Source organism: Alternaria burnsii (genome assembly GCF_013036055.1).
Source record: "Alternaria burnsii strain CBS107.38 chromosome Unknown 750, whole genome shotgun sequence".
Taxonomy (NCBI): Eukaryota; Fungi; Ascomycota; class Dothideomycetes; order Pleosporales; family Pleosporaceae; genus Alternaria; species Alternaria burnsii.
This window is the reverse complement of record NW_024066108.1, coordinates 2,619,319-2,633,258: the sequence shown is the minus strand read 5'-3', so window position 1 is coordinate 2,633,258 and position 13,940 is coordinate 2,619,319. Positions and strand designations below refer to the sequence as shown.

At 51.8% G+C, this 13,940-nt stretch overlaps 5 protein-coding genes across 5 annotated transcripts; 2 read left to right on the top strand and 3 right to left on the bottom strand.

The window, feature by feature from the left end:
- Window positions 1-458: 458 nt before the first annotated feature.
- Window positions 459-1,910, bottom strand: GT037_002320 (glycoside hydrolase family 28 protein; the record flags this gene model as incomplete). Its single annotated transcript, XM_038927367.1, has 3 exons — window positions 459-704; window positions 759-1,528; window positions 1,580-1,910. The coding sequence occupies 3 exons, from the start codon at window positions 1,908-1,910 to the stop codon at window positions 459-461; spliced, it is 1,347 nt and encodes a 448-aa protein (XP_038790659.1).
- Window positions 1,911-3,280: 1,370 nt separating this feature from the next.
- GT037_002319 (forkhead domain containing protein) lies at window positions 3,281-4,937 on the bottom strand (the record flags this gene model as incomplete). Its single annotated transcript, XM_038927366.1, has 2 exons — window positions 3,281-3,937; window positions 3,987-4,937. The coding sequence occupies 2 exons, from the start codon at window positions 4,935-4,937 to the stop codon at window positions 3,281-3,283; spliced, it is 1,608 nt and encodes a 535-aa protein (XP_038790658.1).
- A 1,183-nt stretch (window positions 4,938-6,120) lies between these two features.
- On the bottom strand, window positions 6,121-7,995 carry GT037_002318 (uncharacterized protein; the record flags this gene model as incomplete). Its single annotated transcript, XM_038927365.1, has 4 exons — window positions 6,121-6,266; window positions 6,313-6,349; window positions 6,402-7,505; window positions 7,555-7,995. The coding sequence occupies 4 exons, from the start codon at window positions 7,993-7,995 to the stop codon at window positions 6,121-6,123; spliced, it is 1,728 nt and encodes a 575-aa protein (XP_038790657.1).
- Window positions 7,996-8,271: 276 nt separating this feature from the next.
- GT037_002317 (uncharacterized protein) lies at window positions 8,272-9,929 on the top strand (the record flags this gene model as incomplete). The annotated part of the gene is made up of 2 exons (XM_038927364.1): window positions 8,272-9,164; window positions 9,260-9,929. The coding sequence occupies 2 exons, from the start codon at window positions 8,272-8,274 to the stop codon at window positions 9,927-9,929; spliced, it is 1,563 nt and encodes a 520-aa protein (XP_038790656.1).
- A 514-nt stretch (window positions 9,930-10,443) lies between these two features.
- On the top strand, window positions 10,444-13,620 carry GT037_002316 (uncharacterized protein; the record flags this gene model as incomplete). The annotated part of the gene is made up of 2 exons (XM_038927363.1): window positions 10,444-10,544; window positions 10,593-13,620. 2 exons carry the CDS (start codon window positions 10,444-10,446, stop codon window positions 13,618-13,620), a joined length of 3,129 nt encoding a protein of 1,042 aa, XP_038790655.1.
- Between the last annotated feature and the right edge of the window lie 320 nt (window positions 13,621-13,940).

Sequence of the window (13,940 nt, the reverse complement as noted above, 5' to 3'; positions counted from 1 at the left end):
TTCATTATATCACCATACCGCACTCTGTCACTACAGCTTCCTCCGTGAGAACACATGAGCCTCAGCATACACTTAGCAGGGAGCAAAAGCATATGCTTGAGGCTCTGATACGTTATTGTTACGCCTTAGAAGTGGCTGTCTTCACGAACATGATGTCAGTACAGCGAAATATATACCGCTGATATTTACTGGTCCCTGAACCAGCCATCTGTTCAACATACCGATGCGCCCTCTGACCAACCCCTCAAATTTTCAACATCGTGGTCAAAACGAACGTCCCCTGACCCGGTTCTGGCAGAAGCCATAAGAAGCCGGCCGATTCGAAGAAAAGCACTACGAGCTTCCATTGATGAGTGTAGCGATCACATATCCATGCATGACAACAATGAAGTGCGCAGGTTCCTCCAGCAACATGCTCGAATTGCTGTACCTATCTACGGTCTAACAATGACAAATGCTTACGATTCACCTCCCTTGGTTCCGTTAGTGGTGCAGTTGACCTGGCTCCCAATGCCATCGATGTTCGCGCAAGTGTACTGGTTGGTTCCACTTGGGCTGGTGACATTGACGTTCTCAATGTTGATGTTAGAGCACACTGTTGGGCTGGAGCAGACAAGGTATCCAACTAGCGGGTCGTACTTCTTGCTGGTAGTGCCATGGAAGTTCTTGACAGTAATGTCGGAGATGGTGAGGTTGGACGGGAACTATTAATTTGCGTTAGAACCATAGTACAAGCAAACCACCATATTTTTACTTACTTGGTTGCAAAGAGTTAGATTCTTTTGGCCATAACATTGAGTAATCTCAATAGCGTAGTCGACGTTGGAGATGGTCATGCCGTCGTATGTGATGTTCTTGACTGCACCACCACCGCCACCACCCTGCAGATCACCAGAGAGAGCGGAGGCAGCGCCGGGCCAGACCTTAATACGCGCACCGTCTGAAGCATTGGACATGCTAATGTTGTACACGTAGACGTTCTCAACGTAGTCGACCTCGCCAGGGTACTGGCCCAAAGAGCCAACGCTGATGCCGTGGCTACCGTTGCAGATAAGGTTCTGAACAACGATGTTGGTGCTGTTAGGCTTGAACGAGACACAGTCGTCGCCGTTGTCGATGTGTGAGTTTTGGATGACAATATTGTCGGAACGGTACGTGTCCCAGCCGTCAGTGTTCTTCGCGGGGTTCGTGCTGACACTACCGCCAAAGATGTCGATGTTATCAAAGACAACGTCACTTGAGTTGGCAACCAATGTGTACCACTGCGGGCTGTATCTGAACTTCAGATCCGAGATCACGGCACCTTCAGCACCAATAAGACCGAAGAGAATAGGTCGTAGGATGTAGATGTCCTTGGCATAGAGATCGTACCAAGCCTGACCATTACCATCGAGGGTACCACCTCCGTAAACGTTGATGTCCTTGCCACCGAGCTGGAAGAAGGTGGTGGCATTTTGGAACACTTGCTTAAAAGCATTGGCTTGCCAATAATCCGTGTCGTTGGTGAATTGAATAGATCCTTGGATGTCTGTTCTGGTGGTAAGCGCTGAACGACCAACAAGTCCAGGGTCTTACATACCAAGATCAATACCGTTGAGGAAGGTCAAATCTAGCGCGGTTCCGATGGTGAACTTCTGGTCCTTGGGGAAAACGACGTGCCCGCCATTGTTGCACTTCTTAATAGCAGCCAAGATGTTGGCAGAATCGTCTTTGCCGTTGCCGAGAGCCTTGACACTGCAGGTCTTGGTTCGTGGCGGTGAGACTGGACACGCCTTCTTTGGGTGGTACGGATACGCGGGATGATGTGGCCTCTTGGAAGCAGCAACGCTCACGCTTCGCTCATCGAGAGGTGTTGACAGTACTGCTGATGCTTGCAGCAAAGCGTATGTGAGGAGTTCGTTGACACGCATCTTGGCAGACGTTCAGGGGCCGACGGTTTTAATTGACAAGATTGAGGTCAACGTCTTTATCACCAAAACTATCGCGACGACGGCCAGTCTAATATACCCTCATCGTAGTATTACCAACCGTCCGAGCCGCGGCCTTGGCCCCGGTTCCTGACCATGATATGCGCTTCCGTAAGATTGGAGGCGCGGAGGAACTCTGGGAATTTTGCTGGGTCATCCTGGGGTCCCCTCACGGCCACAGTGGCTAATTGGAGCAAGACTGTGGCGCTAAGCCAAGACGAGCGAAGCTTTCCCCACACGCCTGGGCGCTTGGCTCCTCGGATTGGTGGAGTTTCTGCTACCCCAGATTCCGGACCTGTCGCCCCACGGCAGCTTCCAAAAGACGGTCTACGCGTCAACGGCTACGTTCTTCGAACAATATGCATCCTCGTGGCGGTTGAATGTATTGCCGCGGAACGACCGGCCAAAAGAAGCTCGGCAGGGTCTGCTTGGAACTTCTAGACTTTGACAAATTCGCAGCACGACCGCCTCCATCATGAAGATAACGTTGGCAGCAACGATGATATGCGGACGTGTTTCGGTCATTTGATATCCTCTGCGTTCCGACTCCGACCTGACATCGCACCGAAATTACGCCAAAAAAAAAACATGATAGTAATCCTGCTCACAACATCAAACTTTCGTGACGGGCGCCAGAACCCAAGAAGCGGCTTGAGCCAAGAGCACTCTTGTCGTTCCGACCCGAAAGCTTAGCAATTCATCTGCGTTACTACTACCACGAAGAGCTGAGGCCAGTAGGATGTCACAGCCGTCTTCAAGATTTATCGCTTCAGGTATCAATTAAGCACTTTTGTGTGATCCCAGGGATGTTCAGCTTGTATACGACGTCTACATGCATGTCGGTCAGCGTGCATCTCGCATACTCGACATACGACCTTTGGGTGCTACGTTCTAATATACAAGACAAAGTCCTGTGGTATGGTCTCATGCATCGAATTGTTGTTTGGTTGGAGGAAAGGAACGTGAGAGTTACAAAGACTAATCGTCAACAGGAAGATAACTCAGTCGAACGGAACAGTATAGGAAGAGGTAAATTCCGTTGTTGAAATGCTACTGACAAAACCTGATGCTATTTGAACGGCTGAGGATATCTCACGAAGGTAACTTTCCGAGATCGCTATGCGAACGATACAAGGCATGCTCGATATGCATTAAGACTCTACTCCAGCATATACTATGCACCCAACGCCACTTCGCCCCAAAATAGCACAGATGCACAATCTCAAAAAGCCAAAATACATTGCAGAAGACGATAGGTAGCGTCTCGGCTAAGTCCGACTGACACACGCCAACATCTTTTGATCGACAGCGACTTAACCGGCATATGGTCGGTAACCATGCTGATCATCGAACACACACGGCGGTCCCATTCCTACATCTTCTTGCCAGCCTTGGCCCACAGGTGTTCGCGGCTCGTCAGTGCTAGGACTAGGGCTGTTTGTAAACAGACTCTCAGTCGGACTCTGATCAAGCACATAAGCTGTGTCCGTGATTGGTATGCCTTGCGATATGGGACTTCCTGTGTACGACCTTGCTGGCGAAAAGAGATTAAGGTGAGCATGTCCAAGTACAGGGACGCTACCAAAGTCGTCATTTCTGGAGGCATAGCCAAAGTCCACTTCGCTTCCGTAGTATGGAGAAGGTGGGTAGGATATCGAGGAGTCTGGACCGTGGTAGGAAGGATCGAATGCCGCGGGCACAGAGCGTGAGATGTATTGATCGTTGCGATATGTATCCTGTATGCGGCCCGAGCGCTTCATCCTTGCTGAACGGCGAGCAGCTTGACCACCTTTAGCCCCCGAGGCCTGGCGCTGCGGCTGCGGTTGTTGGGTACGGTGACCACGTTTGTTGGGCTGCTTACTGCGGTAGCGTGTCGTTGACTTGACACCTTCGCGAATCGCCTCATCTGTAAGACGCCACATGAAACCTTTGCGGGATTCTTCGCCTGGTTGGTCAACTTTCTCAAAGGCCTAGTAATCTATTAGGTCGCTCAATATTGTGGATGAGAGACAGACATACCCCATTCATTGATAGATTGTGCCTGATACTGTTCTGCCATCCTTTTGTTTCCGAAGCACTGGCTTTGTCGGTGTTGTTCTTGAACCATTCGTAGATATCACGCAGTATCATCGTCTTATTCGGCGCATTGAGCAGCGCCTGGTAGATCAGCTGGGCATACGGTTGCTCTTTATCGATAATACCACCTTCACCTGCAATAAGGTCATGCGAGTGTAGAGAAGAATCATCATGGGGGGTAGAAACTTGAGTCAGGTCAGAGTATGGGCTCTGGTAGTCGTTAAGATCTTCGGCCTTTACGTGAGAGCCATATTGGTGATGATCATAGTCGTTGCTCAGCTGCATGAGCTGATCGCTGATTTCGTGATCTGACAGGTCCATGGAATCATGATATTTTGGTGGCTCGATGTGGTATGCAGTTGGTGGGTATGAGTCCGTCATATCAATGTCGTTGGGAAGGCCGGTGAGGTCGATGCCGGTGTACGATCGTGGACAGCTTGAGCTAGAATATTGTGGTGAGTATGTGATATTGAAGTTGTCGTTGTATGACATGCCGTTCTCGGCGTAGTGGTAAAGGTCCCCAGTGCTAGGTGGGAACGGATTAGGCGCATGGTAACCAGCAGCATTTTGGATCATGGAGCCGAGAAGAAAATTTGCTGGAGCAGTCCACTGCATTGACTCTTGTTCGTCGAGGCTCATACTGGTGTTCGTGATTGTGTGTTCGTTGGAAGGTGCAATGTCCTGGGCGGTGGCAGCGGTGGTCGGGACCTCAATGGGTAGTCTGGAAGTGAGCGACAACAGCGGATTTGGGACGTGAAATGGAAGCGGGGTGCGTAAGGCGTCTTTGGGTGGGTGAGCGGTATCACGAAATGCGTCTTTAGATAAGTGGACAGTATCAAATTCACCACAGGTATCTGTAGAAGAGGGGCGATGAGGTGACTGCGTGTGTGGCATGGCTGTCGTGTTGGCCTCTCACGGGTATGGATAATAGAGATGATAAGCGTATCGATATGGGATACGCGGAAACGAGTGCCAACGTGCTGTGTGAAACCAAAAGACTGGCAGAAAATGAGAGTAGTGAAAGACTATGCTCACAAATGAAGCGGCCGTTAAGACATTATCATGTTCCGCTATGCCCCAACGAATGAGATTGCTTGGAAACCATGTCATTGTCACCTAGATGCTTCTTGGACGGGTTCCTGCTGCCAGCACACCTGCAGGCTTGATACTGCGACAGGGCTTGGGTGGGCAAACAAAGCATGAGATCTCATCGCAAAGACAGAGAATCTGAAGATATCGCTGGGCGCAGCAGCAGGGCTGTTGTCACGGGTCCAGAAGTGCCGACATTGCATCATTGCCTCACGGGCCGAGACATAGCCTACAGACCCTCATTACACTACTCCATCAGGCATTCGGAGTGACTCTCTGTACGACCATAACAGCCAACGATTGCCAGCTTGACACAGGGTAGGCGGGAAGTTGCATACTGATGGGCCATTTGCAACATCGAAACGTCCATCGGCCTGTGCGGTAATGTCCCGGTGTTCGATGTGTATGTCCGGCTTCGGTACATGCGACGGAAACGGTCCACTGTAGGTCTTGTCCTCGTTCGAGTCAGGCAGCAGTTCTCTATTCTGAGGTTTTATTATCTATATTCAGGCCCTTTTCACGAACTACAGCAATCGTCCCATAAGAAGCAAGTCTCTTCAAGAACAGACAATAGGGTTTTCACGTGCAAACTCTTTTCGAAAAAGGACGCCAACGGCGAATGTTCTGCATGCGCAGGGGTGTAACATGATGTGCTGCGCATGCAAAGAGGCAAGATGCGAGCAACCGCTTGGGAGCAGACCCCACAGAAGCATGTAACACAGCTCTTGCGACCCTGCTTCCGGTGAAATTCATTCGTAGTCCTTGCTCGAGCCCACATAAAGTAACAATTGTCTGTGATTGGCCGCTGGCGTGAGGCCTGTCACCGCTCGAATAGGATCGTACACCGCCAACGGTCCCGGAGATGAAGACACTCCATCGTGGGAACGAAGAAGGGTCGGTTGAGACGTCATCGCCAATGTGGTGACCACGGGTGACGGCACAGCAAGGAAAACCTGGCATTGATGGCATAGCCTGCCGGATGATGTGCCTATCGGTGCGCAGGGACTCGTGTAACGTCCGCCCTACTCTTGGTCCTATCGCAGCTGCTGAATCCAGGAGGGACCAGATGTAGCGGGGTAGACTGTGAATCGTCCATGTCATTGATAGGAGGTCCAGCTACTTTCGATAGTATATCTGCCACGCGTTAGTCGTGATACCGGTTGGGTCATGCGATCTTGACATACCTTCTTGAATTGGAAATGAAGTTGCAGGATGCCCTGCATTGCGTTAGCCACGTAGCCAGCGATGGCAGAGAAAGCTGGGGCATACCTTGTCAAAGCTGCTCTTGAAGCCGCGTTCGCGCTTAGCGCTATAATCCCACTCCTTGTCAATGATCCTGAAAGCGATGTCTTCGTACGGTGGGCCGGCGATGAAGCGGATGAGGCACGTGTCGTCTTCACCAGCGGGAGCAAAGGATTGGCCCTTCTTGCGGCCATTCTCCCGCTCGATCTTGTAGGTGGGTGCCTTTGACTTGTCAATGAGATCGGGATAGAAGATGTTGAACTTGTAGCCCTGTACGACTTTGGGCGGGGGATTGTCGTGATCGTAGTGCGTCTGGTTGTACTTGTTCCATTCATAGCCCATCTGAACACGATTGAAGTAGCGGGGTTTCCGGGGCTTGTAGTTACCAGCCCACTGGGGTCGGGCGGTTGCGACTTCCTCTTCGGCGGTGAATATCTCCTCGCCTTCCTCGACGCCTCGCGCGACCTCCCTTTCGTATAGTGCCATGGTTGCCTTGGAGTAGTCCTCCTTCTCCACGGGCGCAAATCGTGAGGCGCTTGTGGTTACAGTCTGGCTCGTTGTGGGCTGACTACTGCTGACAGTAGCATCACTTGATTTGGCCTGGGAGGGCACGTAGCCAATCTTTTGGATCTTCCTCCTCTCAGCTGCCAGGTGCTCCAGAAACGCTTTCTCATCGGTCTGTGGTAGGGCTTTGTCTTCGGCGCGCAACTTCAGCAGCGGTTGTGGATCGAAGGCTGCATCGTAAGCGACAGTCGTCGGTTGCGCATCGCCCGCTTCGTCGGCACCGTTGAGCATAGCGCAGATGCTGTTTTGTACCGACGCAGCAGCCTCAGCCTGCTGCTTGCGCAACGTCTGAAGGCGCTCCCTGACGATCTCCTGCGAGACACGACGCAGCCTCGCTTTGGCCTTCCACACGCGCAAGCTTCGCAGCAGTTGCTCCCAGTAGTCATAGTCGATGGGCTCGTCCGAGTCGAGCTTCCTCTTGACCTGCACCTCGAGTGTCTCAAGCTGTTCGAACGTTTTAGGGGCGAGGAGCTGGTCGATGTCAGCAGCCACGGAGCCGGTGCCGCGTGCTTCGGACTTGGACGACTTGGATTTGCGGCGCATGTCTTTGCAGATTGCTTTGAGGGACTGGGAGGATTAGCTGCGCTGGACGCGCCTATGAGTGTGGGTCACTCACATTCCAGTAGTCGCGGTTACTCTTGCTTGTCTCGAGGGCGAGGTAGTTTTCAATCTCCTTTTCCAGCTCTGAGACATCGTCGTTGCTGAGGCCTTCCAAGACGCCCTCGGGGTCTACGATGTCCAGCTCGTGGTCTTCCACCTCCTCGTCGAGCATCGACTTCTCTGTAGGGTCGATGAAGCGCAGCGTGACGGCCAGCCAGTCAATGGGCCTCGCGCGTCCGCCCTTGACGCGCAGTGCCGCCTTCTTCTTCGCCTGCTGCAGCACGAAGCGATCCTCGTCTGCCACCCATGCCTCCTCGGCCGCGTTGGTTGACCGCTTCGCAGGATTGTCGTGTGCTCGTGAGTCGGCTGACCGCTTTGCTGGAATAGACGAAGACGGCGCGTCGCGCTGGGGCAGACGGCTGCGCTCGTTGCGCCATGGAGGTTCACGTGATGACATGTTATTGAGACGCAGACAATGCGGCTGTTGTGGTCATGTCTGACGCGAAATCTTTGGCCGAGGCTGGTGACGTACGGCTGGCCTGCCTACCGCGCCTGCAGGCATCTACTCCCCTTTGGGCAACTGCCCGCCCACCCTTGGCGCGGCTGCCTTTCATTTGCGCCTCGCGCTGACATTCACGTGTCACATCGAGACTCCACAAAACGTTGCGTAGAATCGCGCGTCTCCCTCTCTTTGCAAACATGCGTGCCAATCCATCCTTCTGTCCGGGTTGAAATGTCTTGTTGGCGCGTGCTGGAGCTCTGCGAGCAGCCCAACGGCAAGCACATCCCCCAGCTACTCATCAAACCCGCCTTCGACCTGGACTCGTACATGGTGCATCTGACCGACCTCAGCAACATATGGTGCGAAGAGCTAGACGTCTATGGCATAGTCAAACGAGCTGCACAGGAGCAATCACCTATCGAAGTCAGCAAACAGGATACTGCACAGCTTGTCATTCTTCTCGACAATGTTGAGAAATCCCTGGCGAGTGGAGAGGATGCCATATGCCGTGTGACTCGCAACGACACGGACGGCATCACCTTGCACACTAGCATCTGCCTTCCAGAGCCCCTCGACCGCTTGACGTGGACATTCAACCTGCAAAAGCGAACGTCTGCAACTCTAAAGAACGAACTGATTCTTCCGCTGCTTGTATCATCTCACATCCAGAATGAACGAATCACCGCACTTATATCTACTGTTACCGAAAAGGACAGGGCAATATCTCGACTCATAGATCAGTTCGATTCCAACAACGTAGACCTGGCTGCCGCTTTCCCCAGCATCGGCGGAACCAAGACGGGGAGGAAGGTGGTCAAACGCGAACAAGCGGCGAAGCACGTTCCCGCCTTACGACCGTTTCGCGAAGCAGCATGGAGGCAGGAGACGGAGCAATTGGAAGACGCAAACCTGACTACGCTTGGCTTGTTCCAAGAAGCATTGGCGCAGACTACCCCGAGAGTGCCACGGAAACTGAAGTCAGATCAAGAATCTATGTGGTGGACTGGGATGCCTACTCAGTTGGGACCAGTCACAGTTCCGGCTAAAAGCAAAGCTAAGAAGCCTACTCCAGCTACAAAGTCAATGAAGGTTACTGCCGACTCAGATGAAGAGACGGAGGACGAGTTTGAAACCCATGAAAATTTTAACGTAAGCACATGAGAGCACAACACGAAGCGAAGTCGCTAACAGTCTCACTGACACGCGATATCGTCGGAAGACCTGTAGAATCCTCAGTGCCCATACCCTCTTCGCCGCATAAGAAGACCAGTGAGACAGAGGGTGATAGTACTGAAGACGACGAGGATTTGGATGCACTTCCCAAAAGTCAGAGTAAAAGTAAGGGCCAGACAATACAAGAGACGATTCGCGAGAGGACGCTCACACCTGAACATTACTCCCCGCCCAAGACGGCATCATCCTCAGTCCAGAAGGCCAAGGTAAGCAGTTTCCGAATAGGCGGCAAATCAACAAGGGTGGAATCTCCTCAACCATTGCCGGGGAGTATAGATGCGGAACAGGAGTCGGAGGTCCTACCGACCAGAGAGTTTGTGCCTTCTTCGCAAGCGACCCAATCAGTTATGACACCAAAGAAAGCCCGTAAGCCTTTCCGAATCGGAGGCAAAGGAAAGGCAGTAGATGGAGACGCTTCCCAACGCGCGATAACAATCTCACCAAGCACCAACCGTATCAGAACCACACAATCACCTACTGCAGAACCACCGTCCTCCCCGCCACCGTCTAGGGCGGTGAAAGAGATGTCGCCCGTCAAGGAGGTCCACGAGGAAACTCCAGAGGAGAAAGCAGAGCGAAAGCGGGCTGAACTCAAGCGGAAGAATGAGGAAGCAGCGAAGAAACAGGCCCAGGCAAAAAAGAAGAAGAGATTTTGAGTCATCAAATAATGAACATGTTATCTCACAACAGCCGCCAAGAAGAAGACCATCCACCCTTGACGCTTCAGTCGACGTGCTTGAAGGACCACATGTGTTGAGACGTAAAACGATTGGTTCCGGATTTATCGCTAATATTCGCATGGTCGACTCTGTTCTTGACGTTTGTTCGACTCGTTCAATGTTTTCACTGCTTTATCTTACATGAACGTGAAAACTTACATGCCCGATTCAGTCTTGTATCTATAACACGACGTCTGGCAAACGTTGTACAAAATTTTCTAACAATGCGTTGGAAGTATGGCTATTCATACTTCTCGACAGTTTCCACCTTCACCTGCTATTGCGGATTCCTTCCGCGTTCGTTTGTTTACCTAGTCCCTGCTACTCATACGCCGCATTCAACGCCGCGCTTTCTGTTGCGTCGCTGCCACCTCTTCCCACCTGCATACTTTTTGGATAATCGACATCGACCTTTCCTGCTGGTTGCAGTCGACAACCGCTACCCGACATCATGTGTGTTTATCATTACTCTTATGTCTCAACCTGTTGCCACGCCGAGTTCACCAGAATATCCTACTGTAACAAAGCGATAGCACTCGGTCTGCCCAGAAAGTAAGCACCGTTCCTGTGATACGACTGGCACATAACTGATAGTGGCAGTCATTCGCCAGACGGCCAGAGTGCAGACAATAACCTCAACGATAAACCCGGCGCTCAGTCTGGCTCATCTGCTCATCCACCTGCATCATCCGTCAACAACGGTAGCTCATCGCATTCGCAGTTACCATCGCATACTCAGCGACAGCACCAATCACAGTACAGCGATAACATGTCAATTATCAAGCCGTCTGAAGCCGGGCACACACCGACTTGGGACGTCGTCGTGCAAGAGCGAGATGTACAATCCCATCACCAGGCTGCTTTCATTCCACGCTCTGCCCTTATTAACGGCCCTCGGCAACAACAAAATAGTCTCAGCGACGCTAGCCCAGTATTGGACATGCAGAGCTACAGCAACGTCGACGCTGATATGCCCTTGAATACACAGTCTTCATTGCATATGAAGGTCACTCACGACGGTAAGGTCCCTGAATTGTTTGATCGATTTGAGTCACGTAACGGGCACTCTAACGCTCGCGAAGGATCTCACGACGAATATGTCGATTCGACTACTGATCTTGATACGATCGCTATGCATCGTCAAGAACAAGCGGACTATCGGTACGCGGCACATACAGTTGGTGCCGCGGGTCATAGTCCTCGCAAGTCCATACCTACCCAGTGGTTGTTGAAGAGCACTGGTCCCAATCTCGCAACCGCTCAGCGGGCAAAGGCACGAACTTCGAAAAATAGCTGGGACAGCGACTCTCCAGACGAGGTCAAGACACCAAGGGAAACACGTAGTTCAAGCGACCTGAGAAGAACACGTAGCAAAGAAGGTGTACTATACCTCACAAAAGAGGCCCTAGCTGCTGTCGATAGCACCATAGCATCACCCACGTCTCCGCTCAGCCCTAGCAGACTACACGGCTCTCCAACAAAGCGACCATGGAACAGTCCTATTGGACCCTTACGTAGCAGCGTGCGTCGGCAAAATCTCTCCTTCAGGACATCACCTAGCAAGTCGACACATCTCAGCACCGAGTCGATATCAGCAGCGCACTCACGAGCACCTAGTAGTGTTGCTACTTCTACTGGCCGGATGTCGTTTCATACCGCAGAAGGATCGCCAGTAAGGAGTTCTGCAAGCACGGAACATAGCTTTCAGTCTGCTGCAGAGAACCTCGAAGACCTTGATGTTCCTAATTTTGACCTCAAGGCTGACGTTGATAATGAACAGATGCATCATGACTCTAGCAGTCCGCGTTCGACGACAGCGAAAGGGGACACAGAAGGCAGGCGGAGTTCATTGACACCAAAGCTTGCGCTCAAAATTCCTCCATATGTTTCACGCCATGATCTCCATGGAGATTCTTCATCAGCACCAACAGCAGCGCCGAGCGGCTCGTATATGTTAAGGAGTCCGCAAAGTCCGGTGTCTCCTACACAAATGTCTCGCATCCCACGTGTTGGCGCTACCAGCAAGATTGCAGTTCCCCTTCGGAACTCAACCGTCCAGCGAGTTGAGTCGGTGAAGTCTTTGCAATGCAAGCTCAAAACGCTGCAAGCTATGCAGTCTGACGCGACAAAATTGCCTCTACCCGAAACGCCAAAGCCTTTGCCAGCATCTCTGCGTCAAGTACGCACCGTCGACAGTACTGGCTCAACTCCGATTCTCTCACGGACATCTGAATTACATGGTGATGATCAAGCACTTGACACTGTTTTTGAGGCCGAGCAGAAACAGCTAGCTCACGTTGAAAGTCCCATGTCTGCTCCAAATATTGAGGTTTCGGGCCAACCAAAGAACATCTCACAACGCGGTGCAAACTTTATCCGCGTCAAAAACTGTACGGTCGACCATGAGGCTTCGTACAAGACTGTGAGGCCAGAGAATATGTCATGGGATGCCCCAGCAGCTTTTACTCATGGTACGACGCTTGCATATTCTACAAGCATACCCGCAATCGTCGTCATGATGGCTCACAATTTTGATGCAGAAAATACAAACATCGCAGTCAAACAAGAAGAGCCTGTCTCTACCTCCACGGACGATATCGATGACGCTGATGGCAACGTGACTTCCGTTCGAGGAAGAAGTAAGTGGTATGTTCCTGATGAGGGTAAAAAAGGAGATAGCGGTTGTTCAACTCAATCTAGTGTGGGCTCTCTTCGAGCGACTGCTGCGGAATTCGTACCTCAGGGTTCGTCCATGGCTGGCACGATCGAGGCTACCACGAGAACCGTACCTTCGGTCTCGTCTCATGACATCGTTGGTCTGCCAGATGCAACGGTACTCGATAGAAACGGCATACCGTTCCTGTGGTATATATACGGTGTACAATTTGCTTACGAGCAGGGCTATCGTAATGGTCGTCCTAAATCGCCCAAGAAGTTCAAGCAATCCAGGAAACAGCGCACGTCTCTGTCTTCTCCGGTCGATTCTCCTCATCCTTCTTCAAAGGCGGTTCCCATCATGACCCTCAGGCCAGCGACTCCTCGCTCTGCTGCAGCGAATCAGCGCTCAACTTCCGCAGAGCTAATGCCTCCACCACCTTTGCCTACGACTCGGCGTCGTGAAGAGACCCGCCAAGAGACTTGTCATCCTGCTTCCAACCGAGAGGTCTCAATCCCGCACAGTGCCAACGCTGGAGCAAATCGACCTTTTGAGAATCAGCTCAATATGATATCTAAACAGGCTGCCCTCAACAGTCACTCGAACAGCAACGCTCCACGCCACTTCAACGTCGATCTCACCACTGTGCGCAACGTTGGCCTCCCGTCCGGACCTCGCAACATGCACCCTCCCAGCTACTACACGGTTCCTCGCCACGGTCACCGGAACAATCGTGGCAATGGTTTGTATGGTGGTCGCGGCAGCGCCGGTGTTCCCATTGACGCCACAGCACCGTTCCCGAACCCTGTTCCACCGCAAGGCCGACCAGACCAAGGTCAAACCTACGGCGCCCACTCATTTGATTACTCTGGATACACGATTGGGAACGAATCCTGTGGTTTGGTCAACATCACCGTCGCGACCGAGCGGGGCGGTGGCGAGCCATGTAATGCATGCGCTCCCGACCATTGACCTAGTAGCGATGTCTTCGAAGAAAGCTTGAATAAGGGGACCTTAAGAACAGAGCATTTTGGAAAGAGAAGGTTTATTGGTATCGCGATGAAAACATGCTTTACTTGCATATGAATATGAGGCATGGGATTAGGAACGAATTACTTAGCAGTAGCTGATAACGAAGAATGGACTGCAGATGAATTTGTTTTGTTCTTTTCTTTTCCTCATCGATATACATTTGCAGCAATAGAGTGACCATCTCATGGGCCTTTCTCGAACGAGCAGACCTTGCCCTAAAGATATACATTTTTACGATGAAGTGGTTATGCAACATGGTT